We start from the raw sequence: 17,523 nt of genomic DNA, 5'->3' as shown, positions 1-17,523 counted from the left end.
TGCTTATATTCTGTTTGCAGAGAACCTCTAGAAAGTTCTTTTCTTTCAGAACATATCCACTTAGCTTCTAACAAAGTAAAATACTTAAGAACTGGTGCTTTCAAAAAACCCAGACAGAACTGTAGGCACTGTGGCATCCAAAGAAGATAATGAACATGATGATTATGAGAGATACCATGGGGACTTCTGTAATTGTGCATAAAGACTTGCAAATCTGTGAATCAATGGTGTATTTAAAAACACAGGCAGTTCATCTCTCTGCAGGAGAGAAAATGGTACTTTAAGAGTGTGTTTGGGATCAAAAGGAAATATCTGAACAAAAAATTAAACTGAGTGGGAGTACATGCTCTGGGTATTACATGCTGCTTGAGATCTGGAAATATTTAAATATTTATTCTTTGTCTTAAGAAGCTGCTTTGGGGGTACTGGTGATAAGTCCTATGTGCATTTTTCAAAATTTTGTTCTGTCTTGATCTGTGGCTCAGGATAGTTTTTCTTATGGAATTTGTGAAATTTTATATTTTGTTCAGAATTTTTTGTGGGATTAGACTTTCATTCTGAGAGATGAGCACAGGAGGTGTTGCTGTTGTTATTTTCATGTTTATTTAAAATTTATTCATATTTGCTGAGGAATTACAACAGAAGTGCTGCTGCTTCTGCTGCCTTTGATGTCCTTGGTATTTTGAGGTGTTACAGGCACTTCTGCAACATGTTAATTCACCATCTTTCATGGGCACTAAAATGAACCTTTTAAAATGTACAAAATCCAGGTTTTGAGTTAGAGATGGTAGCCTGGTTTGATTGTTGGCAACTAACCTGAGATTGGTAGGACTGAGATCTTGAGTTCCATTTAGGAATCTGTCACACTTTGTTTGCAATATTATTTTACCATGAACTCCCAGATATAGAGCTGATATAAGGTACTTGATCTTTTAAATCCTCTTTAAGGCTTCTCAAACCATTTTGAAGGTGTTCTTATTGCTTATTAGCTTTAGCTGGAATTGCTGAAATTACTGACTGCAGTGATTTAGATTTCTCATTTTCATCATGCTGCCAATCTCTGTTTGGGTGTTTGAACACGTACAGCCTCTCATAAATATAATTTTCCCATTTTGTGAGCTTTGCTGCAATTTCTTTCAGGCTTTCATTTCCATAACAAACTTTTCCCAGAAGGAGGATTCTGCAGGCTGCAACTCTCTGATACTGTTGCACTCTGGAAAAATCTTGTTTCTCCGTGCTGGATTTGTGTGGGCCTTTCTGGCAATCATTTGTTCTTAATACACTCACTTTAGGGACTTTCTCTTTTATTTACTTCTTTCCCTATCCTGCTTTTTTACTTGCAGCTTTTACTGTGCCCATCCTGCCATGTCTCCATGGAAACTCAGGGACAACTCTGCACTCAGGAGGCTGTGTAAAATAGCAGATGGGGTTAGATGGAGAAGACAGAAGCAAGACCTTGTAAACAGAACATTTTCCCCCTTAAGTTTTAAGGTTTTCCTGTCCCCCATACATGTCTTGGTGGTATTTGGGAATGTTGCCCTGGAGCTGATCATTTTTAAAGGAATTTCAGGAAAGCTCAGCAGCAGCAATGCTTCTAGAGTTAAGTCAAGCCTGCTCATTTTGCCTTCTATATCCTGGTGGCAGTAAAAAGGTTCAAAGGTGATTAGAAAAGCAGCCCTTGGGTGTGAGAACATAATCTTTGATCTTGTATAAATTTGTTTTTGACATGAAATAGCTCTGTAGCCAGCAGTAAGCATGGCCACATGGTTCACAGCCATGAGCACAGAATGCAGGTGGTGATAACTCATTCCACAGTTACTTTTCATCTAATCAGGTTGGTTCTTTTCCATGTTTTCTGTAAGCTTTTACTATGATATCTTTACTAGTATATTTTTTTGTCAGGTTTTCTTACAAAAGTAGGAAATATAATTATTTCTGTTCTCATTCTACAATTTGGTTCTGACAGTGACCAGCTGAGACTTTTGCTCCAATAGTTTATGTCTTCAAATCTATTTTTGTAAGAAAAAAAAAAAAAAGTGATTGCATATTGGGAAAGAGACCATTTGCTTCTGGGTGTCTTTTTCATCTGTTTTTTACTTATTTCTGAATGACTTGAGGTGAACAATGGATTGAAGATGACATTTGTTTTGAAGGAGATGATCAATTGCTGTGTTTCTCTACTGATGGCAGTGCTCAGCAGTGACTGTGAGCCTGTTCTGATGGGTGTGGTTTCTTTTCCTAGTACGTTCTCTTGGCTCCATTGCACTCAGAAAAGCAGAAGATGTTGAGTTCAAGTATCACTTTAATTTCTTCAGTGTCAACTTCAATGAGGAGCTGGTGGCACTCTATGGGGGCAGCCTGCAAAGACAGACCAAGTTTGTGCATGAGTGCATAAAAGTCATCCTGAAGCTGTACAGGGTAAGCAGTGCACAGGCTGAATAATCAGCAGAATGGGATTCAGGGATGCCTTTCCTGCTGGGAAGCTGGAGAATGGTGAATAAAGGAGGGTGACTGTCGTGTGTAATAGATTTTTAATGCTTGTGACATTCCCAGAGCCTTGGTTAGGTTCTGTATTGCATTTCTAAGTAAATGAACAATCTATGGTTTTTTTCTAGTAGAGATGGAAACTTTGCCTAGGTTATTAAATACTAATGTCTCACCATCCAGTTTTCTCTGGGAAAAAAGTTACTTTATATCCTCTGTCTGAAAGAGTCTCAGAAATTAAATTAAGCTGAAGTTTCTGTTGCTTACACAGGCTAAAGGATATTTCCTTTTGAGCTGCAAACCTCACAATAAGCATGATTTTGAGATGGCAACTAAATCTGTATCCATTTGGAAACTTTTCAAGTGTATCCTAGTTAATATTCTCTTCGAGAGGACATAACTTAATTATAGGGGAGAAAAGGTACAACCAGTAAACCACAGCTCAATACCAAATCTTTTTTTTTCTGATGTGTCAAATCTATTTTTGGATTTTCCTGATTTTCTGATTCCTCTTTGCCTAAGGGTCAAGAGTTTGCACCCACCAGTGTTGCAATAGTGGGGCATTCCATGGGGGGTCTTGTTGCAAGGGCCTTGCTTACTCTGAAGAATTTTAAGCCTGAACTTATAAACCTCCTCATTACACAAGCCACACCTCATGTTGCACCTGTGATGCCTTTAGACAAGTATCTTACTGGTAAGTGTTGCTCTTTACCCAATTACACTGTATTTCTGTATTGAGCTTCTTGCACATCCACAGCAAAAAAAAAAAAAAAAAAAAAAATCAGCAAAACAGCTGATTTATTTCTTATGGTTTATCTCTTCCTTTGTTACTTAGAAGTGTCACCTAAAATGGTTGATGTGGACTTGAGCTCCTATGCAGGGCCTGGAGCTCTCAGTAATTTGTAATTTCACTGAGTTGCAGAGCATGTTACTGAATTTGGAAGCTCTCCAGTGAATGAGATTTTTTTTTTCCTTTCTGTAAAATAACAAAACTCAAAGCAAATTTAAAAAACCCCAACTAACAAACAAAAAAACCCAAACAAAAACCAGCAACAAAGCAAAAAAAAAAAAAAACCCTCTCCAATTACTTTATCAAATGGATTGCCTAAACAGATTTTTTGCTGTGGAAGCTGCTAAATTTCATGTTTGTCACTCCCAAAGGCTGAAGGGATGAGAGTGTTGAATATAGATCTGATTTTTGTATTTTATATAATAAATTTACATAGCTTCACAAAAGATAGATCAGATTTTCTGCTCACTTAAATAACTGTGGCATAAAAAGTGAGATATAATCAATATGCATGTACTGTGCACTTCCTGGGATGCCAGATTTGGCTAAACTACACTGATGAAATACATGCTCACTGGTAACTGTGCTGTTACATGTGGATATTGAGGGAATTGGTGAAAGAAAGGGAATGTTTTCACTATTCTCAGTGGCACCTGAGAGGAATGGATTCTCTTTAGCTGCTGAATTTGATTTATTGTGCTTGTATTAATTCTCCTTCCTGCAACTGATTGCAATGCAATACTTCTTCCTTGCTGACTGACTGTTTCTGGACTGTGGCTGTCTTGAAAATAAATCAGTGTTTTGCTGCTTAAACTCTGTATGTGCTCAGCTGATAGAGAACCTCTAAATGTCTCTGTCATTTCCAGCTGCTTCCTCTTTGGGGTTAAAACAATAATTTTCCTTCCATACACAAATCAAAAGTGGTAACTGGAGCCTGAACGCCTCTAGGAGGGCTCAGAGAATCTTTTAGTTAAATGTTTCTTTAGCTTTTCTTGTATATCAAAGAGCCTTGTGGGGAAATTGTGATTGATTTTAATATATTTTATAGATTTTTATACAGCTGTAAACAATCATTGGATTCTAAAGGCCCAAGATTTAAGAAATTTAACCACCCTTTCTGTGGCGGGAGGATTCAGAGATTACCAAGTTCGTTCAGGACTGACTTTTCTACCAAGATTGAGTCAACATGACAGTGCCTTATCTGTTGTGGTAAAAAAGCAAACTCTTTTGTTTCTGGTTTTTGCATGGAGCTGTGTTAGATAGCTGTTGATGTAATGCTTGTCTCAGTGTCTAACTGTGGTCTGTATGTGCAGCATAGTGCAACTAGAAATGCAAATGCACAGCTTTGAGGGTGTGTGGTTATAAAACCACAGCTGATACAGTGCAAATGAGTGCCCACTGCAGGAGGATCTGGTGGGGTTGATCTCAATCATCTGCCACTTGGTACCTCTTTCTTCTCACCACTTTCTTGCAGCTTCTCAGTTCCAGAACTTGGGTTTTGTTTCCCTGGGTTTTTATGAGATGGGTAGATGGAGACTGACAGATGTACAGTATACAAGTAGGCTGCATGTTGGATTAGGAAAACAGAGGTCTGTCTTCTTTTTGTATTTATTGTTTTTCAAAGAACTTAGGGCCAGAAAGGATGTACTGGATCAAGAAGTGCAGTCATCTGCTTTTGCAGACATCTGCCTCCTTCCAAAATAAATCAAGAGGCATCATCAAGTAGTTAGGTTTGTCATGGCACCTGCCTGTTATCAGGCTGTTCCCTGCATGGAAGAAGCTGGAAAACACTCCTCACCAGGGAGAAAAATTGTAAATTCCAACCTCTCTTTCCTGTGCAAACCAGTTTTTAACTGCATTTGTTCTGACATTAACTTGAAATGTCATCTGAAATAATTCCCATTCCCTTGCTGGGTACCTCCCTGCCCATCCTGCAGAAAGCTGTCAGTAAGTAGCTCTGGTTCTGCTGGGCTAAGAAGATTAACTGGGTTCTTTCTGTCCCAGTAACCACTCTCTGCATCTGCTCTACATTCATTTCTTTTGGGTATTGGTGACCAGAATTTTGCATGAGATCTGATGTGTATCAGATCTTTCTTGTGGGTTTGGTTTTGTTTTGGGCGTTGTGCTTGGTTTGGTTTGGTTTTTTTTCTCCCTGGCTGTGATGTATTAATAGTTCATAGCTTTCTTGAATCAAGTTATGCAACAAGGGGATGAGCTCCATTTATGGGAGGTGCTTTTGACACAGTCCTTAAATTGCAATACACTGAGACAAATTCTTAGCTTCAGAGCATCCAGTTCTTTCTGCATGGTGTTCTGATGCTCCCTTCTGTTGAGAATGCCCTTGAGTCTTCAGCAGCAGCTTTCATGGATGGGCTTCTATTCTTGTGTGCCAGAATCACTTTGTAAAATAATAAGTTGAGTGACTAAAGCAGCCTTTGAAGAAATTTTTGGTAAGTTTCTTAGCATCATTTGCCCTTTCAGCATTAGTTTCTGCTTTCATAGACAGGTTTAGCTCCTGTGAGATTTTTCACTGAAGAAATCATCCTATCTTGCCCCAGCACCCTGAAAGAGAAACACTTTTCTTTTTAATAATTGTGCTAAGATGTTTCAATAAGGAGGGGGAAGGTTTCCTTAGAATTTTTAAGTGTTGAATGCTAACAAAATCTTAATTTTTTTCCTTCTCCAAACAGAGCTCAGCTGTGCCTAGAGCTTGGGCCTCAACAGACCATCTCTCTATAGTGTGGTAAGCTAATGGCACAAATATTAACTGCCTTTGCCTTCTGACCACTTTTTTCTCTGGGTATTTCTTTTCTAGTTTTCATTTTACTTACTCTGTCCTCTAGGTGCAAAGAATTGATCCTGGCTACCATTAGAGCTCTTTTTGATCTTATAGATGAAAGCACAAGGCAGGTTTGTATATATCATCTGCTGTATATATATATATATATATATTTATATGCATCTCACTTTCTTCTTCCAGCCCAGAATAGCAATCAGGACAAATATCACCCTCTAGACAGAAAACTCCTTTTTGATTATTCTAAGTCATGCTGACCAAATTGTTGGCATTTGTACCAATCATTGAAACAAGCTGTGGTTTTATGTTTGACCAAATGTGTCAGAAATAATTAGGTGTTAATTCAGTTTATATTATTGACTGCTTGGTGCTTTACAGGTGACTGAACTTTTTGGTTTTTGCTTTTCTAAAGAAATATCCTGCACCTTAGTTTTTGAAAACTGTTGGAAATTCTCCCTCTGCACTCTGTTCTCTTTCTGAAATGTTACCCAGCAATAAACATGAGTTGGAATTAAGGTCAAAGAGGGTGGAAACAAGTAGGTGCAGAATTCCAGACACAGAAATGGAAGGCTTCAAGGTGTTTTTTGGGGCAGGTTTCTCCAGTTTCACTTTAATGTGTGATTTATAGAGGAAAAAAAGGGGGTACAGTTCTACTGGAGTTGACAGACAATGTGCTGGAGAGTACAGCTCTTCAGAAATCAGTTGTAATGCCCACAGTTTTGAAAACCTGAATAGAAAAAAATTATTCCTGGAAATCTGATTTTGAAAAACAAAAAAACCACCCCCCCAAAACCCCTGTAAATCCCAATGTAATTCTCCAGCTGCTTGGATGCTTGAAATATTAAGTTGAGATGTAATAAGCTGGATTTGGGAACTCAGACTGGCAAATAAAAATGTGAGATTTTTTTCCTGAACTCTGACACAAGCATCTTATTTCAGAAGGAATGCACATGTGTCTATAAAAAAAGCTTTAGAATGATTTCCTTGTGTTAAGAGTAGGCAAGGATATAAAAATAAAAATTTTAGCTATGCCTTAGAACATGTAGACTTCCTGTACTGCAATGATTAACTTTTGGTGGCACTTTTTGTTCATAGTATTGAATTTAGAATAGAATCAGTGTGCTGTGTCTTCTAAAAAGCTCTCCTGCCTCCAGTCCCTGGAACTATATTGATCATGTGCTGATTGTAAATCATACAATTCAATAAAATAAAATTTGACAATGTGATTTTATTCTTTTTTTTTTTAATTTAGATAACTGAGGATCCAAAGAAGAGAATGTCTGTGTTGATTGTAAATCACACAATTCAATAAAATAAAATTTGGCAATGTGATTTTATTCTTTTTTTTTTAAATTTAGATAACTGAGGATCCAAAGAAGAGAATGTCTGTGTTGATTGTAAATCACACAATTCAATAAAATAAAATTTGACAGTGTGATTTTATTCTTTTTTTTTTAAATTTAGATAACTGAGGACCCAAAGAAGAGAATGTCTGTATTGACTCACCACTTTGTGAGACACCCTGCCAAGATGTTTGAGGAAAATCCTGAAGCTCTTACAGAGCTCACAGGTGTGCAGCAGTTTTCTTCTGATAATACCATGGATCCATGGATTACCATGGATCCTCCTTGGTTAATAACTAATTCTCCCACAAACAAACTCTGGAATATATTTTATCCTCCTTCAGGATAGATGGGTTATAGACCCAAAGTACCAGTTTTCATGTGATTTCAGCACTAAACAGATGAAAGGGGGTAGGAGTGAAAAATCTGTCATTTTTATGTGGTTTAGATTCTGGGGGATGAGCAGGAGCCAAATTTACACCAAGCTTTCCAGTAAACAGTCTCAGAATAGCTCTGTCACAACCTACTCTGCACTTACATTGCAGGAGGGATAGTAGGGGTGTTGTAGAGCCACTGTATCTGTCTTGTGCTGCTCATGGAAATCCTGATTATTCAGATCTGCTCAATCAAGGACTTCCTCTTTCTAATGAGATGTCAGGGGAATCTGGGCAGCACACTAATGGTTTCCTTGCAGCTGCAAAGAATGCATAGTTGAAGGTGAGACATTTTGACTGCAGGGAGGCTTGGGAGCTGAGCAGACCTCTCAGCTTTGCTGAAGTGGGCTGAACCCTTTTATAAAAACCATTTTATTTTAGGAACTTTCTTAATGGAGGCTATCATGGAATTGCTTGATCTGTGGTGTCCAGTTTTGGCCACCCTGCCATAAGGTGGCATTTAAGCATCTGCAAATACTGGAAGTGACTTTGGAGCAGAGGGGCCACCAAGATGGGGAGCTCCTGGGGCACAGGAAATAGGGCAGAGAGGCTGAGTGAGAGGGGATTTTTACTGTAAAGAAACTGCCAAGATGGATCCTGTTGCTATCTTAAACTACCAAATGAAAAGCTGGAAAGAAAGAGAAGCTAGTTTGGTTTTTTTTTTTTCTCAGTGATGACACAGTAGTCAGAAGAGCCCAGTTCCATGAAAAGAAATTCCAGTTAGATGTTAGGAGCAAGTAATTCACCAGGAGGATGAGCAAACACTGAAGCAGAGAGGTTGTGGTACTGATTTTTAGTTGGGGTTTTGGGGTTGGTTTTTAGCAATAAGGAGGGTGATGTTTAAATTGAATTTCACGTTTGCACCTTCCTGTTCCTGGTGATCTCTTGACACTTGGCTTTCTGTGATGAAGTTGTTACTCTAGTTGCAGAGAGGATAGATATCAACCTCCTTGCATGACAATTTGAATTGTTTGTATCTCAGATCTCTTTGTTATTCTGTTTCATTCTTTTTCCCCAGACATATATTTAAACTGCTGCATGTTTTTCACTTCATCCTTGACTTGCTTCTGCACAAGTTCCTGTATTAGTGTTGTTTTGTTCTTTTGTTTGTTTTTTTTTTTTAAGGCTGATAGGAACAATGATTGGGGCTGTTTCTAATGTTGCCTCAGCTTTAATCAGTCACCTTGCAATTCTATTAATATAATTTAGTATCTTATTAGTTTGGAGCATTTGTTTCAAGATCCAGAGGGTTTTTATTTTACAGCTTCTAGGTAGTAATTGGATCCTAGAGTTTTGGGTTTTCCAGTTCACCTGATGAAAACTGTTGCACGTGGTTCTAAGCAGTATCAATCCTGAGTGTCAAGTAAAGATGAACAGATTTGTGGCCATTTACAGATAAGAAATAAGACCTTGACAATAGGATGATGGAGATAAGGGTAATAATTCCTGCAGTGTGGCATATAAAAACATATTTATTTCTAGGAGCTTTCATGTGGATTACAGTCAAAGCCTCAAAATGGACTTATTCAGTTTACAATGTAAGTAATATTTTTTTCCTCATTGTGTTTTTATGTTTATTTTTTAACTAATGAGCAGGTTTGGTTTTGTTTTCTTTTCCTTTTTAGGACTCTGATGGAAAATATTTCACATTTCCTCTTGCAAGCCACAGAAAATCATACAGTCACGTTTACTGTGAAAGCAGCATGTTGGTAAGAAAATACTTCTTGAATGCCTGCAATTTGTTTATAAAGCTCTATTAATTTAGATTTGCTGCAGTTTTAAGACTTGGTTAATGAACACATGTTGAAAATCCTGACATCTGCTACATTTCACAGTCTAGGCATCATGTTAAATGTACTTTTTGTTTCAGCACCTTGCACTTATTGTTCAAAGTCTGAAACCTTCCACTCCACCTGAACCTCAAGTGTCTTATTTTTGGCTCTCCTAGGGTTAGCTCCAGATTCTTTTCTCCTTTAAATTAGTGGAGGTGTGTATTGATGGCTTTGAATGAAGTTATTTTTAGTGCTGTCAAGATCCAGCCATACTTCTAATTTAGGAAAGCTTTTTTTAGGTTTGCTTTCCCCTCATAAAACTTGAGGGAGCCTGGAAGGTTACAGAGATCTTGCACACTGCAGTGGAGGCAAATGAGGAAATGGCACCTTCTCAGTTGTCTCTGTTGAGAGGAAAGCCAATAACTTGCTTTTTTTACCTCTTTATAGCAAGACTAAATTCAGCCAGAAAGTTTTTTGAAATATTTTTTTAACCATATTGAAAGGAATTAAATGTATTCTCTTGGCAAACTGGAAATAGATAATTAAGCTTTCCAGATTTATGTATTTTAGATTAGTAGCAGGAAAACTGAGATGATTTCCCATTCCATCCTGTCCCTGTTGCCACTCCTCACCCTACCAAAGAAGGTGAGGAGTCTATTTTTATCATTTATCATACTATTTTTTATCATCTTTACACTTCAGCAGTTGACATGCTGATGAGAGCTTGGTCATGGTAGTGTTAGCAGCTGCAGAGACATTTAATAGGGAAGGGGGAGATGGAGATGGCAGCTTGTTCCTCTTTTTTAATGTCAATTGCACTGAGTTCAGCTATCAGAGGGTGGTTGGAACAATTGGTGTCCTGAAACAGCAGATAGAAGATTTGGAGATGATCTGCATTAACTCTTGCATTGTTTGGAGTAAAAAACTGCTGTTTTTAATAGAGTCACTCATAGCTAATGGACTGTTCTATGGTATTGACTTCACAGGACACAAGTAGCTGGATTTATGGCTGTATGAACAGTAATTCATCCAGGTGGTGAGTATAGATAGTCCCTTCATTCAAATCATCTTGTCAGACTGATGCACAAAAAATATCCTCCTCCTTAGGAAGGTTCATGCTTTCTCCATCACCAAGCAAACAGGAAAGGATAAGTTTTCTCAAAATTAGTGCATGAATGCAGAATAAAATAGTTGAGCTTCTTTGAGCTGCTTTTTATGACCCTCAGAGCAGTGAGAAGTAGCTCATGTTCTCTTGTGATTGCTGCATTCCTTGCTGTGGTTTGTAGCATCTCTTTAGAATCCCATGGCAGGAAACATCAAGTGTCACTCAAAAGTCTTCAGAAGAGTGGATTTTCAAGCATCTCTTTCCTTCTTATTCCAAAATTACTCTTGTCTTATGAAAAATATTTAGAAATGTGGTTGGTGTAGTGATTACATGAGTCAGGTCAGGTAATACTAATTAGAGAAACAAAAATATCCTGGTGTTTGTAAAATTCCTTTACACGACTGAATGAATTTGTTGTGGTTCAGTATGTTTATACAAAAACCCTTTTAGAACTGCTGCAAGTTCTGCAGCAGCCAACCACATTATTGGTTTATATATGGTGTTTTTTAGGTGTTCCCACAGAAAATTGGGTACCTTTGGTCTTTTAGAGGTGCCAGTAAAACTCTGTGTTAGTTCAATATCAGTGCTGATTTATGTCATTAGGAGTGTTCAATATGTGTTGGAAGTTGCATGGCTAATAAGTGCTGAATTTTGTGTGTGTGACAGAGTTTTGCTTGATTTGTTTTTGCAAAAAAACCAAGATTTGCAGTTTCTGGAAGGATTATAGTTTGAAAAATGGCTGTGGTAGCTAACTGCAGGAGAGCCAAGCTTGTTCTCAGCTTAAAATCCTGTGTATCCCTACAGAGAGGGAGAAAAACTGGGATGTTAATCCACTCTCATAACACAGTGCTTGCATAATGAATATGCTCATCCTTTAATGTGCATGAATTTTACAGCCTGGAAGCTACTGATTTGTCCTGGAGAGCTGAGTTACTGCCAACCACCAAGGTAAGCACAGGAACTTGAAGGAGGGAGAGGTGCTTGCTGGGGTTGTGTGTCCCAGGAGAAGGATCTGTTCTGTTCACAGTGCTGGAACATCCAGTGGTGTTCCAGAGGCTGGGATACAAGAGATGGACATTTGGGAAGTGACAAGGGGTATGTTCAGTAATGGTTTTTCTTCTTTTATTTCCTTTTTTGAAGGTTGTAATACTGAAACTTCAGGACTATCCTTCTTTGTCCCACGTTGTCATCCAGGTACCACCCACAGCTGGCAATAAGGTAAAAAAAAAATAATAAAGAAATGCACAGATTGCTTTCTGAGTGTGTTTGGAGCTTTCAGGTGCCACGATGGAAGGAAAAGGATGTAAAGGGTGTATATTAAATATGTGCTTTGTGATTCCATATGTGACTCCAGTGTGGTTTGGAGTTAATTTTGTTATCTTCTGTTAGCTCAGAAAGAGTTTTCTCTGATAAAATAGCAAACACAATGCACCAACAGTAGGTAAACATACATAGCAACAGTTCTCAAACTAGTTCTGAGAGTTCTAGTTGAAGATTGTCATGTTTTTCCTTGTTTTTATCAATATTCTGGTCATATTTCTGAATATTTATCTTTTAGAACAGTCAGTTCTCTTACACTGAGAACTGGAGAACACTGTTGATAATTGAAGACTTCCCATGGGTTTTAGAGTATGGTGCTGGTACCTCTGCAAGTGAGGCCACAACTCCTGTGGCAGGCTGAGTTGTGCAGGGTTGGATAGTTGTGCATCTTGCAGATGAGTCTGAATATCTTTGCATCAAAGCCTCTCAGGATCCCAGCACATAAAACACTTGGAGTGAATCTAAGCAGATGCTGGGTGCTGCCCAGCTGGGTCTGGTTCAAGTTACACCTGAGAAAGGCAGAATGCTGATGGTTTAGGTAGGTCTGACCTTGCTTTCTGCAACAACAACAAAAAAATGCAGCATCTGCAGTATAACCACCCATGATCCAAGAAATTATTCACAGCTGAAGTGACTGTAGTGCTCCTCTGTGAGGGTGTGTTCAGATGGCTGGGACAGAGACAGCTTGCAGTGAAATTAGTATATAATATATGTATGTATATGTAACATATGTGTATGATATATGTATATAATATACAGCCTTCTCCTGACACAAAGATGGGACAGCTCCTGGGTTGCAGTCCAGTGATAAATCTTGGGAACTGCTTTAAAAAAAAAAACAAAAAAAAATGCTGGATGAACTCTGGTATGGGAGATAATTTACAAGTGAACAAAATACTTATCAGAGATGGTGCAGCTCATACCTGCTGGATACTTTGCTTTTGCATGATTAAACTTCAGGAGAAAAACTAAAGGTTCTTCTTGCTTAGAAAATTGTATCTGGACTTGAGACAAGTCACTCTGCCTTGCAACATTCCTCCCCAAAAGAAGGTGATTGCTTTTCAGTGTTTGTGTCCTGTGCTCTGCCTGTGACTAGAATTTGGCAAGTGCAAAGACTTTATAGTCTTGTGCTGGGCTTAGAGCTGTATTTAATATCCTTAATTGCAGTATTCTTTGGCCTGTGAATTCTTCCAAGAGGACTCCAGAAGAGTACAGCTTCCTGTAACACATCTATTTTCATTTGGTAAGTACAGCACACTTTTGGGAAAAAATGGAACACTAACATTATTAACATTTGATAATCATTTTGCTTAAAATATTCCAGTGGTCAGGGAGGTTTTGGGTTGATTTTTTTTTAACTGAAGTTAATATTACTGTAGTTAGTAACAAAGGAATAAGAAATGGGTTTGGTTTTTTTTTGTCTGACAGATATAGAAGCATATTAGTCTGAACTAAAAAAAAAAGTGGTGAGTTCTCAAATAATTTTATCTAATATGTAAAAATAATTCATCCTTTACAGGGCTTTCTTCAAGCAAAATTCTATTAAATTCATCTGGCTTACTCTACAATGTACAGCTCCAGCACTTTAACCAAGTAAGAATGCTACTTAATTTTTTTGAGCTAATATAACCACTGTTTGGAGAAGGTGATTTCTTTTCTTCTTTTTTAATGTTCTAGATATATCAAGCTTTCAAAATTTATATAGAGAGCCACTGCCAGTCACTCAAAGGTAAATATAAGCCTTCTGAAGTATAAATTTATAAAACAGAGCTTGGTGAAAATTCTCAGGACAAGCTGATGGAAATAGAGGTCCTGCCATGCAATGGGGTTTGGGCTTTGCTGCTGTAAGCTGCTGAAATGCTGCCTCACTTGCCAGTTTTTATTAAGAAAAATGGTTCAAAGAAAATGTGGAATTAGCCCTGGTGTTTGTTTTTCTTCCTTTCCAGCAAAGGGAAGTTGAACTTTTAGTAGGATTCTGCCATATGTTGAAAGCATTTCTCAGGAATGGAACATTTGGCTAGGTTTTTGATTTGCTCATTATGGGGCTCAAGTTGAATTGCTGGGTACAGAAGCTTAAACAGAATGGAATGGACTTGGTTTAAAAAAAATTAAAAAAAAAAAGTGATGGATTTATTAGCTTGAGGTTACATCTTTGCACTGAAAACCAAAAGTTTCCTCATAGCTTTCCAGCCTTTAAATGTTGATGCCTTGTTGTATTATTCTGTATCATTATGAGCTAAAATGTGTAATTTTTGTTCAATGTGAACTGCTCCCATCTGAACTGCAGTGTCTGATGCAATGTGACTGCAGGCACAATAATTCTGTAGGTTGATCCACTTGAATTTTAGCTTTTGGAGACAATTGTTTTATCTTATAATTAATTAATGATATATTTTAAATTTCTCTTCCATTTCAGAAAGAAAACCTAGTGTTTACAGACTTCATATACCTTGGTCACACGAAGACTCAATAATTGTAGCAAAGTAAGGATTGACAGTTACAACTTCTTGATATATTTGAAGAGTTCTTACATTCTGTTGTGGCAATATTTCTGAAATAAGGAGGCTTTTCCAGTTTTGAAGTGTTTAATTTCTGCATCTTTTCCTTGTTTATCTTTCTGCCCTGCAGACAAAGTTGTTCTGACTTTTTATCAGACTAAGAATTTCTATTTGCTTGCTCACTGGTTTCTTAGAGTAAGTTTATTTTTCTGAAATTCTCAGTATAATCTTTGAGCCCCTCATGAGTGGGGACTGAGAGTTTTGTGTAGCTCTTTGTTATACATTAAACCATCTTGCTCATGGCTTGTGGTGCCACATGTGGTTTGCTGCTTCTGCTTTATGTGCACTTGACAAAGATTAAGGCTCATTTGGCTTTTGTTTGATTACAAGGATAACAACTATTAATGAAGTTGCTGTTTCAGAGTTCCATCTTCCACTGAGATTTCTGCAAAGCTGCATGTTGCTCAGCCTCAAAATGACACCAGGGCTCCAGAGTTGAATATTTACTCTTCCTCAGATTGTCACTATGAAGTGAGTACTATAAATTTGGTCTATAGCAGGTTTGCATTCCTATGTAATTTTTATGTAATTCAGTCTTTTAAAACATGTAGCTAATTAATCACAATAAATACTAAGCACAGCTAACAGTGGACTGTTTGGCCTTTTGTAATTATAGGGCTTGTTACAAGGATGGTGCAAGGAGTAATATTGAAAGTTGGTCTCTCATTTCTAAGAAAATTTGAGAGCATTTATTTTTTTTTTTAAAAAAAGCCATTAGTAAGCTACTGCAGTTATGAGGTGTTGTTTCAGTGATGAGTTTGCTGTATTCTAATATTTAAATTGGCTTTTTAAAACATGTAAGCATTTTGTACTTATGCTTATTGTTGTGTAAAATAATAAAATGATTTTTTTTTTTAATCTAGGTCATTCTGAAGACATCACTTTTGCAGATTCTTGGGCAAGTAAGGAAACCTTCCAGCTTTTAATGTCAGTAGTATCTGTAGAAGTTTTCCCTTCCTCACTGTGCCACTTGAAATCCCCTCTTGATGCCAATAGGAACACTCTTCAATGATCATTTAAAACCAAGCCACTTGGCAAGGGCTCCCATCCCAATAAATGTCAGGGCTGCATTTTCAGAGGAGCAGAAAAAGCACTCCAGCCCTGGAGAGCTTTTGTAAATGTTGAGCATCTGGTTTTGTTGTTAGCTGAATATATGTACAGGGATGACACTCTAGGTCACTTCCAGTTTTTTGTCTGATGAGTCAGTAGTGTTAAAACTTCAAAATACATTTGGCATCAGCTAAAAGTTAGGAGGGAAAAGGAGCTAAGTAGGTCCATATGCTCCTTTTCAACAATTTTTTTTTAATCAGTGAAGAATACATTTTGACATTGGTAGCAGTAAAAATAGATTAGCCATCTGCAGTTTTCTGATTCTGTAAATTAATTAATTCACAAGCATTTAAATCTAATGCTAGAACACTACTGGCAGGTTTCTCTGTTTGAATGGATGCATTTATATCAAAGATTTTTTGTTTTCTTATAATTTCAGAAGAACTTCTGTGCTATTTGTGTATTTCTCAGACAGCCCTTCCTGGTCTGGGAGAGTGGAAGCCAATTAACAAATTCCTGATATTAATCCCAAAATTTCTCTGCCTAAAGCATATGTACCTACATGCAGGTTTTACTTGGGAAATGTTCTTTTGCTTTTAGTTTTTTAGTTTGTTTTACTGAAACCCTCTTCACATGCTGCTGCTTTTATATTTGCTTTGACTGAAAGAAAAACCACATTCATTTATAATTTGGTTATTTATCAAAACATGTTTGGAGATCCCAGTATTTTCCAAATAAAACATCAGTAACTAATGGAGGTTATCAAATAGTTCTGCATCAAAATGGGAAATTACTTGAGTATTTTAAATATTTTCCAATCCCATTAGCATGTTGGCTTCATGATAACATTTGTTTGTGGCTTGTTTTTTTTTTTAATTTATAATTAAAATTTATCCTTCTATCCTTTGTCTTTCAGATAATCAGATTCCATGCTGGTGCTCTTCCAGTCTATGTTGTTTCTAATATTCTTCTTGCTTATGGAGGACAGTTGAGCACCTTGGTATCAACAGGTAGCTTTCTAGAAAAATAGGTTTGGGGTTTTTTTCTGTCCAAATGCTTTTTTTTTTTAAAGAAAGTACTTACCCAGTGTACTGTTGACAGGCTACTTAGTTTTGATTTTTTATTTTTTTTTTAGCTAAGTTGTTCAACTTGTGCAAGAACTTGGATCTGAGTTCTTCAGTCCCAGTTTTTCTTTGCTGGTGGTTCTCCAAGGTTGTGTTGTAGCAGAATATTTCCTTATTATTTTACTCTGCAGTCCCTTCTTTGAACTATTGGTGTTGCAGTGTTTTAGAATCAACACAAGTCTGCTTAAAAGTACAATGTAAAAGTATAAAATATGTTGTCAATATGCACAATTTCTTGCCTGGAGATGAGATTTGCAGACTGACTTTTAGATAAAATGGTTGGAAGGTGTTTGTAACAAATTCTGTCCTCTCTGGAAGCTCTTGTGTCTTATTACCTGAGTGTGAGTGATCCAGCTAATCAGGGCCTTGAACTATGCTGACTTTCAGTACTGTAGAAGACACAGTTTTGTGGTTTTAAAGAAAACTTGCAAACCTTTGTCTGAATTTCCTTTGTCTTTGCTAAAGTTCCTGTCAAAATACTAACTGGAGATGCTTTCTGTTCTTGATTCTAGGCCAGTGCTCAGACTTCTCCCTGGAACTGGTGAGGACAGCTAAACCCTACAAAATAGAACCTCTTATAAGCATTGTTGTCTTTCTGCAGGGGTGAGTGTGCACAGCTTATTAATTTATTTCAAGCATTTCCCAAAACAGAAGTTTCTGAAGAACTGGTGGTGGGGAGAAATATTCTTTTATCTATAGGTTGGGGGCTGAGCTGCTGGAGAGCAGTGTAGGTGAAAGAGACCTGG

General features: G+C 37.4%; 1 protein-coding gene across 2 annotated transcripts in view; it reads left to right on the top strand.

Annotated features, from left to right (window-relative positions):
- Positions 1–17,523, top strand: part of PGAP1 (post-GPI attachment to proteins inositol deacylase 1) — a 30,124-nt gene that overhangs the window by 5,840 nt on the left and 6,761 nt on the right. Inside the window, exons 3-21 of one of the 2 annotated variants that reach the window (XM_071747868.1) lie at positions 2,243–2,418; positions 3,007–3,178; positions 4,323–4,483; positions 5,965–6,017; positions 6,118–6,184; positions 7,536–7,641; positions 9,331–9,386; positions 9,474–9,557; positions 10,607–10,656; positions 11,622–11,673; positions 11,866–11,943; positions 13,213–13,288; positions 13,565–13,638; positions 13,723–13,774; positions 14,462–14,528; positions 14,966–15,074; positions 15,467–15,505; positions 16,570–16,663; positions 17,290–17,380. In XM_071747868.1, coding sequence (XP_071603969.1) covers positions 2,243–2,418; positions 3,007–3,178; positions 4,323–4,483; positions 5,965–6,017; positions 6,118–6,184; positions 7,536–7,641; positions 9,331–9,386; positions 9,474–9,557; positions 10,607–10,656; positions 11,622–11,673; positions 11,866–11,943; positions 13,213–13,288; positions 13,565–13,638; positions 13,723–13,774; positions 14,462–14,528; positions 14,966–15,074; positions 15,467–15,505; positions 16,570–16,663; positions 17,290–17,380 — 1,657 coding nt within the window. Of the gene's footprint in view, positions 1–2,242; positions 2,419–3,006; positions 3,179–4,322; positions 4,484–4,796; positions 5,222–5,964; positions 6,018–6,117; positions 6,185–7,535; positions 7,642–9,330; positions 9,387–9,473; positions 9,558–10,606; positions 10,657–11,621; positions 11,674–11,865; positions 11,944–13,212; positions 13,289–13,564; positions 13,639–13,722; positions 13,775–14,461; positions 14,529–14,965; positions 15,075–15,466; positions 15,506–16,569; positions 16,664–17,289; positions 17,381–17,523 lie in introns of those variants that run through there. The other variant, XM_071747869.1, reaches the window with a different exon arrangement.

Source organism: Heliangelus exortis, chromosome 6, assembly GCF_036169615.1.
Source record: "Heliangelus exortis chromosome 6, bHelExo1.hap1, whole genome shotgun sequence".
Taxonomy (NCBI): Eukaryota; Metazoa; Chordata; class Aves; order Apodiformes; family Trochilidae; genus Heliangelus; species Heliangelus exortis.
Note: the sequence above shows the minus strand (reverse complement) of the source record. Positions and strands in the feature narration are given on the sequence as shown.